General features: G+C 37.9%; 1 protein-coding gene across 3 annotated transcripts in view; it reads left to right on the top strand.

Annotated features, from left to right (window-relative positions):
- Positions 1-1,101: 1,101 nt before the first annotated feature.
- Positions 1,102-13,096, top strand: part of LOC126193617 (aftiphilin) — an 83,782-nt gene continuing 71,787 nt past the window's right edge. Inside the window, exons 1-3 of one of the 3 annotated variants that reach the window (XM_049932701.1) lie at positions 1,102-1,351; positions 1,554-1,738; positions 2,574-3,649. In XM_049932701.1, coding sequence (XP_049788658.1) covers positions 1,606-1,738; positions 2,574-3,649 — 1,209 coding nt within the window. In that variant the 5' untranslated portion in view covers positions 1,102-1,351; positions 1,554-1,605. The remainder of the gene's footprint in view (positions 1,352-1,553; positions 1,739-2,573; positions 3,650-13,096) is intronic. The other 2 variants (XM_049932702.1, XM_049932703.1) reach the window with 2 other exon arrangements.

Below are 13,096 nucleotides of genomic sequence, written 5' to 3'. Positions count from 1 at the left end.
ATTGCGTCATTACCACCTCTTGTAGAAGAACTATGTCTGCAGTTCTATGCTGCAAGAGATCTGAAAGCGCGTCTAATTTCACTGAGGGACTCATTCTGTTCACATTGCATGAGAGGATTTGTGCATTGTTTTACCTTGCATTCACAGTGGTGGGCGTCACGCACTTTGCGGGGGCGGCGCAGATGTGTGCTGTAGCCAGTGCGGTGATAGGACGACGTCCACGTCCTCGGGTTTGCTGGTGGGCGTTTTCGTTTTTGAGGCTGGTGTGTCTGACGCTTCTGCAGCAGATGTATCCATCCGTTACGGGTTTTCTTGGCCCTTCCTGACGCCTTTTCTTCCAGTTTTTGTCGGCTTTTGCCATTACATGTTGATATCTTTTCTCTCGTCGTCAGTCTCTTTGAGTATGAGAGCTATTTTGTTGAAAAATTTCTTTACGCTGATTTCGTGCATCTCGCTGAACGTGTGCATTGTGTTGTTGCTGGGTCCGGCTGTCTGGCTGGCCACAGCTACTTCCTGGGCGCGGCCGTTAATCTCCGCGATCCTCTGTCGCCGAGCAGCTGGGGAGGAGCAGGGGGCTATGGATCGGCCACAACGATAGCCTGAATAGTCCACAAACATTTTTTTGGTACTTTTCATCTGTCTGCTATAACTGCCTTCTAATCCGATGGCTTTATTGCTTGCTGTTAACTGTCCACAAAAATTTGTGTCTTCTAAACATTTCAATGAAAGTACAATCTCTACAGCACATACATGTATCAGGCGTTTTAGAATTCAGTGAGCACTTACAGGGTATACTGAACAAACAACTGACTAAGACATGTCTCGTGCGCCAGATTTACGACTATTACCATTCCACATGCTAAGCTTTGTATACGCATGTGTGATTTGCGCAAGCAGATTTGAACAATTTTGCCCAGACTTGCGACTCAAACTTCCAGGGTTGCGCACGTCTCACATCCGCTAAAAATAAGGGTTCATGCGGTATGACTTGTCTGCGCAGTTGGTAATACATATAGAATGAAGAGAACTATTTGTGAACTGTAATTGATTATATGATATGTCAAGAACAACATCTGCGCTATCTTTCCTAATCCCGATAGTAATATTGCAATAAAGATTCATGAAAAGTCTCCAGTTTATGTCGACATTGATTTTCATCGACATCGATCTCCCCAAGTTTGATCGAATGGAATGCGATTGAGAAATGTCATATGTCTGCTGTGTTTACGACAGATAATGTAGGATATGTGTAATGTGGTGAATCGATAGGAAGTGTGTAATGTCATAATTGAGATACATGTTCTGTTTTCTGTTCGCAGTCAGTATTAATCTAGATTCCAATACCTTTGAGGTAAGCGCCACAAGGATTCTGAAGAAAAATATTTGAAGCTTCTTGACTTCTGTTTTATGTTGGCATGCGGAACTTACTAGTTTTCTGTGTAATGTCATGTGACGTTCGTTTGTGTGTATAAATGAAGGGCTTACCTTGGCATATGCCGAATTGTCTTTTACGTGTTCCACGTTCCATGAATTTATGTGGTACCATCAATTAGATTTCAGATGGATACTTTACACTGAACTTAAGTTTTGTGTAAGTACATCACCATGTCAAACATAATACCACCAATGGTGTCATCATCACCTCCGCCTTTGGATGACAATCCTGATGAAGATGATGATGATGACGACGACGACTTTGGTGATTTTTCGATTGGAGATTTGTCATTTAACGCCACAGGTAACTCAAGTAGCAGAAATTATGATGGAACATTATTCTCCACATATGATCATTTCGTTTATTGTTTACCAATGTAGTGTAAGTGGAAGGATCAACAGAGTGACATCTAACAAACTTCAGCTTTTGAAAGGGGTAATGTTAAAAATGAACTGATGTTGTACTGTCAGTCTTAGTAAACCATGTGTGGGTTAAATTCCATTTAAAATAAACGGTATTACAAGTGAAACTATTGATTTTGGTTGTTGGGAAGTGATTGCTGTAAAATTCTTCATACTATCTTGGGTAAAGAAGCTGATTCTAGTCAGTCTGTCTAAAGTGATGTTTTCAGTTTCCCAGTTCCTTTGGTGGCATTTGAGAGGTACAACCTACATATGAACACTATATTTTGCTCTTATGCTTCATTTTTATGAAACCATAAACCCTGCACTGCCCCAAGCAAACATGACAATCACCCACATATGCCACTATGCACTATTCAGATGAAATTACGGGCAAGCTATCTGTATATATCATTATGCCACACAAACCACCATGAAATTGGTGGACAACATTTAATTTTGTATAAATGCATAAGTGCACACATACTAATTTGTGTTGTACACACCAGTTGGACATATTTCTATGGCTGATAAACACGTACTTCAGATGGGATTTAGACAAAATGGTTTAATATAAGTATTGTTGATCTGATGTCAGGTTTCACAAATCGAAGCCACTGTAGTATGCTGCTACCTATTCTATCATAATGTTCTAGCTTTGTAAGTACTGTATACAGAGCTAATAATATTGATAGTATTGCTGCTTCTGTATTAATAGATCATGTTGAACTTTTCAGGTGCTACTGGAAATCAACAGACTGATGCTAATGTAACATGCAGAGAAAGTGTTACTGCACAAACCAGAATTCCTACAATAATGCAAGAAACAGAAGCCCCTGATATGAAACAAATTGATAAACAAGTGGAATCTTATGCTAGTATAACTCAAAGCTGCAATGGTCATCAGGATATATCTATTGTTAATTCTGTTTCACGACATGAAACAGACCTTAAAGAAGCATACAGTAAAAGTCAGCAAGAACTATATGATAGAAATGGTGCAGATGATGTAAATTCATTAGGAGATACATCACACTGTACTCCTAATGAGGTTGCTAATTCAAAGTCTTCCATTCCCGGACAGTCAGCTCTGAACATTGAAGGGGGCACATTGCTTTCAGAAATAACGGATTCAGATACAAAAAGCAGTGTAGTCACAGATTTGCCTGTTGCAAATACTGTGACTGAAAAACCTGTAAGTGAAAGTAGTAAGTACAACGATGATTTTGTGACATCAGCAGGTGGACCAACTCCTGAAGAGCGTGAATCACAAGATAGTTTATTTACTTCCTCTGACTTTTCAGTAGTGGTTGAGGGTGACACACTCATGAAACCATTGCCTCTGAAATTGGACCTTAGTGAGTCTGTGAAAGACACTACAAACTTAAGTTGTGAAAGTGAAAATTTTTCCGGACTAGTAGTGTCTGAAATTGAGAAGTTGGAAGATATTTCCTACCATGACAGCAGTTCTGATGAGTTTGGTGTTTTCCATAATGTAACTGAATTGCCAGAGGAAGAACTGGAGGACCTAAAATTTGATAAAGTGGCTTATATTGAATCTGGAAACAGTAGTGACAGTGAAAGACCAAATAGAGGTAATGGGGCATCAACAGAGAGACCATCAGTGCGTGAAGAATCTTCTTTCTTCCCGGAAGCACAAAGTGGAGAAAGTGGAAGGACAGACTGGGTTGATGCTTCAGCTACCCAATTACATGATGTGATCCCAGATTCCATGCTGGCTGATGATGATTTTGGAGATTTTGAAGCAGTAGAGTTCTCATCCAGTGTTAAACCCAAAGAAGATAGTACACAGGTATCTGAAATAGTGGCTTATAATTTATGGTATACTTTCCTATGATGAGCAAATCATTTGTATCTCGTGTTGCCAAACTGAAATGAGTCTTGCCCAGGCTGGAAGAAGCCAATTCATATCATAGTTATGAACATAATTGCCGTCACTGTTGTTAGTTTAACAGTTGTAGGAGTGATTGTCTTTCTTTGTAAACATCATATTGTATGTCACTTCCATTTTATCCATGTGTCAGATGCTTATCTTTAAGGTCAATGCGTTTTAGTGAGATAGACTTTGCGTTTGCTCTGCTTTTTACAGCCTACACTTTTTTTACGAGAAGGAAGCAGTAGTTTAACTGAAGTTTGGTTTCATCAGTGAACACTTCCGGGCTAAGTTGCCGTGGTCGATCTGTAGAACTTCTTCTCCCTGACGTTTCGTTCTCAACTACGGAGAACATCTTCCGAGGTGAGTCAGTCGTTGACTCACCTCGGAAGATGTTCTCCGTGGTTGAGAACGAAACGTCAGGGAGAAGAAGTTCTACAGATCGACCACGGCAACTTAGCCCGGAAGTGTTTACTGATGAAGACGCCGGCCGTGAAAGCCTACATGGAATAAAGTTTGGTTTATTTACTTATCATTATCCTATTAAACGTAGCATATGCTTTGCACCTTCTGACCTCAAAAGTGGTCAACCCAAGTTGGTAAAGAATAGCATACAGTTTACACAAAAGTCATGGGATAGCTATAAGCTTATGTACCTATGGTGGTAATATCATGCACGCAACGTATAGCAGGGCAGTGCATTGTCAGAGCTGTCAGTTGTACACAGGTGATTCATGTGAAAAGATTTCTGACATTATTATGGCTGCACAACAGGAATTAACAGACATTGAACGCGGGAAAGTAATTGGAGATACACGCATGGGACCTTGCAATTCAGAATCATTAGGGAATTCAATAATCTGTAATACGCAGTGTCGAGAATACCACATTTCAAGAATTACCTCTCACTACAGACGACACAGCAGCCGACGACCAGGTCATTTAATGACCAAAAGTAGTGGCGTTTGCGGAGAGGTGTCAGTGCTAACAGGCAAGCAGCATTATGTGAAATAACCACAGAAATCTATGTGGGTCATGTGACGAATGTATCCATTAGGATAGTGCAGCGAAATTTGGTGTTGGTGGGCTATGGCAGTAGATGACTGATGCGAATACCTTTGCTTGCTGCACGACATCGCCTGCAGTGCCTCTGCTGGGCTCGTGATTGTATCGATTGGACTCTAGACGACTGGAGCACTGTGGTTTGGTCTGGTGAGTCCCAATTTAAATTGGTAAGAGCTGATGGTGGGGTTAGAATGTGCCAAAGGCCCCACAAAGCCATGAACGGAAGTTGTCAATAAGGCACTGTGCATGTTGGTGAAGGCTCCATAATTGTGTGGGTCATGTTTACATAGAATGGTCTGTGTCCTCTGGCACAGGTGAACTACTTGGTGACCATTTACAGTCATTCATGAACTTAATGTTTCAAGCAATGATAGAACTTTTGTGGGTGAGAATATGTGTCACCAGGCCTCAATTGTTCACGATTGGTTTGAAGAACATTCTTTCCTGACATGAATTCCAATAAACATTTATGGGACATAATCAAAAGGTCAGTTCGTGCAAAAAAATTCTGCACCTGCAACACTTTTGCAATTATGGAGTGCTATAGATATTTCTGCAGGGAACTTCAAACATGACTTTTATCATGTCATTATGATGTGAGATCAAACCAAGATATGGCTTATCATTTTTTGTCATACGCCAATCATTGCAACAGTGCAGAGGTATGCCAGGAAAAAAAAAACTGATGTTACTCTAGTATTGAATCAGTTATTTTATTTATGCATTTATTCATCCAGGGATAGTCTCACAATGATTTAGGATTTGTCATTGTAATACAGTGGAAATAAATAGCTCAAAATATATGTACACACAGAAACACTATAATTGTATGAGGAACTGCCCCAGAATTTGCCTGAAATGATTCACGATAACCTAAGTCAGGATTGCCGAACAGAGTAAACTTCATGGACCAAACCTGGCTGGTGGTACCACAGTCTTTGATTTTGCCAATGAACAGAGACTGTGATGAGGAACTTCTAGAATTATAATTTCCAATAGCACTGATATTCCTTAACTCGTGTACAAATGCTATATTTACCAGTTGAAGTATACTGAGCAAAGTGGTCTGATGGTTACCGAAACTGACACGCTTATTGAATGCTGGAATTTCAAATTCTCATGAGCCCATGCAGATTTAGGTTTTCGATGGTGATACAAATTACTTAAATTATAAGACAGAGTTGTGTACCTTTAGGTAGGATACAACTAATTTCCTTCCCCTTCCTTCTTTTTATTATGTAGGTATAGGAGATAATTTTCCTTTGCTACAGACAGAAAGAACAAGATTGATCATGAAACTTCCTGACAGATCAAAACTGTGTGCCAGGCTGAGACTCGAACTCAGGACCTTAGGTATGCAGGAGAGCCTCTGCGAAGTTTGGAAGGTAGGAGACGAGGTACTGGTGGAATTAAAGCTGTGAGGACAGGGCGTGAGTCATGCTTGGGTAGCTCAGTTGGTAGAGCACTTGCCCGCAGAAGGCTAAGGTCCCGAGTTCGAGTCTCGGCCCAGCACACAGTCTTAATCTGTCAGGAAGTTTCATATCAGTGCACACTCCGCCGCAGAGTCAAAATTTCATTCTCGAAGACTGATCGTAATTTGATATTAAAACCTCCTTTTACCAGTTGCAATAATATTATTTATATAGCTGTATAACATCAGTTATATGAAATATGCAAAAATACCCTATTGCTGAAAGTGATTTAATGTGCACCTACTAGAAGATGAATATCTATTGACTGGGCCCATGCCCCACCTGCCCCACTCACCATGATTCACTTCAATCTTATACCTCTCCCCCCCCCCCCCCCCTAAAAAAAGTGATTTACCAATATTGACAATGGACATAGACAATCTCTTTTTCTTCCCAAGCAAGATAGAGTAGTGTTGAAGACACTGGGTGGCATTCGCCTGCTTCCTGCTTTGTTTCTTTGCTGATAGCCCTCAGTGATGACATACTGCGTTGCTACACTGGCTGAATGGCTGAAAAATGGGGTTCGTAATTTCGACACTGGCTACTGTAAATAATGTAGCCGACAGGCGCACTGTAGTGTTTCGCTGTTCTTTACTTTCACTGTTCACAATCCCCCAGTAATACACAGTTATATGGGCAGTGAACTATTGTTTAACTTTTGATAAGCCTCATTAATAGTTTGTGGGCAAACATCCACATACTGCTACAATAGTTTACTGTTGAACATCTACTAGCAGTAAAAATCTAACCACACATTTCACAATCTTTCAAATAAATTGAAGAGACATTGTCATTGCTTTAACACACGGCCTGTTGGTGTAACACTTGTTCAATGGTTAAGTTGATGCATTGTTGTCATTCTAATCAACACAGGTTTCTTGTCTGAAACTCGGCCGTGGACTGACTGTCTCAGGACGGAAAATTGGGCCCATATATATCCTCACAATAATAGGTACTGAAACTACACATTGTTTGAAGTTAAATTTACAGAAGTTACAATTAAAGCTTAACTCATTAAATTAAATGAATACATCAAAAAATCCGTTCCTTTTAACAATTTCTTCTGTTGCAAGGGTTAGGTGAAATTATTTGTTTAAATTATGAAATTAACATATCATTATGCAAACAATACTTTGGACAAAACTGTGACTTACTTTGGAATTAATTAAGAGTTGGCTCTGCTAACAAGTTTTCGAATAGAGCCAAATAGATCCTTTAATAATACCATTAGTTGTTCATCCAAATGTTTATCAGTATTAATTAGGAATAGTCAAAATAAATTAGAAAATCAACTACATGCATAAAACTAACCACAATATTTGATCTTGTGTTATATTCTTTAAAACTGGGGGCCAACCTTTCTCTTTAATGATGGTGCTTGTTATACTCATGTATGTTAATGGTAATTAGTTAAAAGTAAAAAAATGAATTTTAAGGAGGCAGATGGCAAAACAAGAAGTAAAAATATCCCAGCTTGCTTCATCACTACTGGTTTCCCTTTTGGTTCAAATTTATTTATATTATCTTATTTATCAGCCCATTGATAATGAATATCGTATGAATGTTGTCCAAATGCACATATAAATTTAAGAGAAAGCACTTAAAGGAAATGAAACATATAAATATGTACACAAATTACAAACAAAATAAGAAAAGGTCATTCAGTGCATAGTAACACAGTTGTAATAATGCATAGTTGGTTTTTTGTAGGGCTTTACTTTTGTTCTCCCTAAACAGCAAGATCTTACACACACTACAGTAATTCAGTAAAGATTTTACATCGCATGATTGTTCTCCTTTGACCGTATAACAAAAAGGTTTAGGGACATAAGACAATGTTTTCAATTTTACTTTTTTATAAGCATTATCAGGAAATCTTATTGGCCTATATAGTCACTTAACAAGTAAAAACATTGTTTGGGCTGATTTTTTTTTAAAATTCTGTTTTAAATTGATTCTCATCCCCAAACTACCTATTGTTGACTGGCAGTCAGTTGTTAAGTTTTGTACCAATATGGTTCACATGCCTTTGTGTGTTTCTTCTGGGCTGATTTTTTTTAAAATTCTGTTTTAAATTGATTCTCATCCCCAAACTACCTATTGTTGACTGGCAGTCAGTTGTTAAGTTTTGTACCAATATGGTTCACATGCCTTTGTGTGTTTCTTCTTTTTGTTCACTAAGTATGGAGTGCTGCACATTTAGGGTATTTTAGGTATGAAAGTTGGCATTTATCTGAAAATCTGCAAGATGGACTCTGACACACACAACATGTTTGTGTAGATCTAATGAAGGTATTATTAGTATTTTCAGCTTTTTGAAAATTGATTTGCAGAGTGTGTGTAGAGAACTATTGTGTTATTATTTGAATAGCCTTCTATTAAAATAATAATAATAAACCCCGTGGAGGCCCGGGAAAAGAATAGGCCTCCGGTATGTTCTGCCAGTCGTAAAAGGCGACGAAAAGAACAAACCACTAATAGGGCTAACACCCCTTTTAGTGTGATTAGTTGGTTCAGGACAGAACTAAAGAAGCCTCGGACAAGCGCCGTCATGGTCAGGGACGACGCTTGAACCCTATGACCGCCCACAATGGTAACGACACTGCTAGCCAACTGGAAAATGATTTAAATCCAAATAGAGGTGTTTTGCAGGATATGCTTCCTGCAACTACCCTAGAAGGAAAACAAAGACAGAGGATGAGATGGTCAGATGAAGTTAATCGACACCTCATGTTCTGTTATTACCAAGCAACAAACATAGGAACCAACACAACTGGATACAGATCACAAGTATACACAACATTTATTACCAGATACCCAGAATTAAAATTTTTAACAGAACAAAGACTAGCTGATCAGATCCGTGTAATAATCAAAAATAACAGGATACCCCAGTCAGAATTAGAAAACATCAAACAACAAGTACAACAAATACTGGAACAAAATAATGTGCAATCAGAAGAAGAAAATACAGTAATGGACTCAAACATCCCAGAGCAAACAAACAAAGAACAACACGCATCAATTAAACAATCAGAGGAAAACTAAATCTTAAGACAGCCACCAGAACAAGCACAAATAGAACACAAAGTGACAGACATGTTAGATATAGAAGAAAAATTTCAGCTGACATATATAGAATACAAAGACACAAATACAGACATTAGACCATTCTTGCATAGACCACCAAATAACCCACAACTCGAAACAACAATAACAACTATCAACACAATCATACACAACAAAGTACATGAAAACACAACTATGGAAGAGTTACAACTACTGGTTTATATAGGAGCACTCACTACACTAAATACACACACAAGGCAGAGATCAGAACCAACCAACACACAGAAGAAACCCACAAAACCAGCATGGCAACACAGGCTACAGATCAGAATAGAAAAACTGAGAAAAGACATTGGACAGCTAACACAATTTATAAGAAATGAAATATCAGACAAAAAATGAAAAAGGTTAGGTAAAATCTCACAACAAGAAGTGATAGAGCAATTAGATGAAAAGAAGCAGAAATTACAAGCATTGGCCAAATGACTTAGGAGATACAAAAAAAGTGAAAATAGAAGGAAACAAAACCAAACATTCAACACAAACAAAAAGAAATTTTACCAGACAATAGATAACATACACATTAAAATAGACAATCCACCAAACATAACAGACATGGAACACTTCTGGAGCAACATATGGTCAAACCCGGTACAACATAACAGGCATGCACGGTGGATACAAGCAGAAACAGACACATACAAGATGATACCATAAATGCCTGAAGTGATAATTTTGCAACATGAAGTCACCCAAGCAATTAATTCTACTCACAATTGGAAAGCACCTGGAAAAGATAAAATAGCAAATTTCTGGCTAAAGAAATTCACCTCAACACATTCACATCTAACTAAATTATTTAACAGTTACATTGCAGACCCATACACATTCCCTGATACACTTACACATGGAATAACTTATCTGAAACCTAAAGATCAAGCAGACAGCAAACCCAGCTAAATATCGCCCCATAACATGCCTACCAACAATATACAAAATATTAACTTCAGTCATTACACAGAAATTGACACATACAACACAGAACAAAATTATAAATGAAGAACAAAAAGGCTGTTGCAAAGGAGCACGAGGATGTAAAGAGCAACTGATAATAGATGCAGAGGTGACATATCAAGCTAAAACAAAACAAAGGTCGCTACACTACGCATACATTGATTACCAAAGAGCTTTTGATAGTGTACCCCACTCATGGTTACTACAAATATTGGAAATATACAAAGTAGATCCTAAATTGATACAGTTCCTAAACATAGTAATGAAAAATTGGAAAACCACACTTAATATTCAAACAAATTCAAATAATATCACATCACAGCCAATACAGATTAAGTGTGGAATATACCAAGGAGACTCAGTAAGTCCTTTCTGGTTCTGCCTTGCTCTGAACCCACCATCCAACATGCTAAATAATACAAATTATGGATACAATATTACTGGAACATACCCACACAAAATCACACATTTGCTATACATGGATGATCTAAAACTACTGACAGCAACAAATCAACAACTCAAGCAATTACTAAAGATAACAGAAGTATTCAGCAATGATATAAATATGGCTTTTGGAACAGACAAATGTAAGAAAAATAGCATTTTCAAGGGAAAACACACTAAACAAGAAGATTAGATATTGGATAACCACAGCGACTGCTTAGAAGCGATGGAATAAACAGATGCCTATAAATATCTAGGATACAGACAAAAATAGGAATAGATAATACAAATATTAAAGAAGAACTAAAAGAAAAATATAGACAAAGGCTAACAAAAATACTGAAAACAGAATTGACAGCAAGAAACAAGACAAAAGCTATAAATACTTATGCTATACCAATATTGACTTACTCATTTGGAGTAGTGAAATGGAGTAACACAGACCTAGAAGCACTCAATACACTTACACGATCACAATGCCACAAATATAGAATATATCACATACATTCAGCAACAGAAAGATTCACATTAAGCAGAAAGGAAGGAGGAAGGGGATTTATCGATATAAAAAACCTACATTATGGACAGGTAGAGAATTTAAGAAAATTCTTTCTAAAACGAGCAGAAACTAGCAAAATACACAAAGCAATCACTCATATAAATACATCGGCTACACCACTGCAATTTCATAACCACTTCTACAACCCTTTAGATCACATAACATCAACAGATACGAAGAAAGTAAATTGGAAAAAGAAAACACTACATGGTAAGCACCCGTATCATCTAACACAGCCACACATCGATCAAGACGCATCCAACACATGGCTAAGAAAAGGCAATATATACAGTGAGACGGAAGGATTCATGATTGCAATACAGGATCAAACAATAAACACCAGATATTACAGCAAGCATATTATTAAAGATCCCAATACCACAACAGATAAATGCAGACTTTGCAAACAACAAATAGAAACAGTAGATCATATCACAAGCGGATGTACAATACTAGCAAATACAGAATACCCCAGAAGACATGACAATGTAGCAAAAATAATGCATCAACAGCTTGCCTTACGACATAAACTTATAAAACAACACGTTCCCACATGCAAGTATGCACCACAAAATGTACTGGAGAATGATGAATACAAATTATACTGGAACAGAACCATTATAACAGATAAAACACCACCACATAACAAACCTGACATCATACTCACCAATAAAAAGAAGAAATTAACACAACTAATCGAAATATCCATACCCAATACAACAAATATACAAAAGAAAACAGGAGAAAAAATTGAAAAATACATCCAACTGGCTGAGGAAGTAAGGACATGTGGCATCAGGATAAAGTTGACATTATACCAATTATACTATCAACTACAGGAGTCATACCACACAATATCCACCAGTACATCAATGCAATGCAGCTACATCCAAACTTACATATACAACTACAGAAATCCGTAATTATATGAATATAATAGAAGGAAACATTCCACGTAGGAAAATATATATATAAAAACAAAGATGATGTGACTTACCAAACGAAAGCGCTGGCACGTCGATAGACACACAAACATACACGCAGAATTCAAGCTTTCGCAACAAACTGTTACCTCATCAGGAAAGAGGGAAGGAGAGGGAAAGACGAAAGGATGTGGGTTTTAAGGGAGAGGGTAAGGAGTCATTCCAATCCCGGGAGTGGAAAGACTTACCTTAGGGGGAAAAAAGGACGGGTATACACTCTCTCGCTCGCGCGCGCCACACACACACACACACACACACACACACACACACACACACACACACACACACACACAAGCAGACATATTTAAAGACAAAGAGTGGGAGAATACAAGGTCTACCTGTCAGGAGTCAAAGCAGGAATAGCACAATGGGGTGTAGGGCTTTACATCAGGAAAGAAATCCGTAATTATTGATACATGTTCAATTACCTGAAAGTTCCTAAATGCAATATAACATATACCGTACAGTTAAAAGGAAGTCACGCTTGATCAAGGTCTGCGTCACTTTCCATTTTTGACCAGACATAACGTCTGAGAAAAGAAAGAAATAATAATAATAATAATAATAATAATAATAATCCATTTAGGCAGCAAGCTCTGGAACCCAAAATATTGTTCTCTGTGTTGTAGGAGACTGAAACTAACCAAAATATGCTATCTCGACACCCTATGAAATACAAACATTTGCAATGCATTCTAGTGGTTCATGGTGTGGGTTCCTGTAGTCATGTCCTAGTTCATGAACCACGGGCAACGTATGA

The sequence above is a fragment of the Schistocerca nitens genome, chromosome 1 (assembly GCF_023898315.1).
Source record: "Schistocerca nitens isolate TAMUIC-IGC-003100 chromosome 1, iqSchNite1.1, whole genome shotgun sequence".
Lineage (NCBI taxonomy): Eukaryota > Metazoa > Arthropoda > Insecta > Orthoptera > Acrididae > Schistocerca > Schistocerca nitens.
Note: the sequence above shows the minus strand (reverse complement) of the source record. Positions and strands in the feature narration are given on the sequence as shown.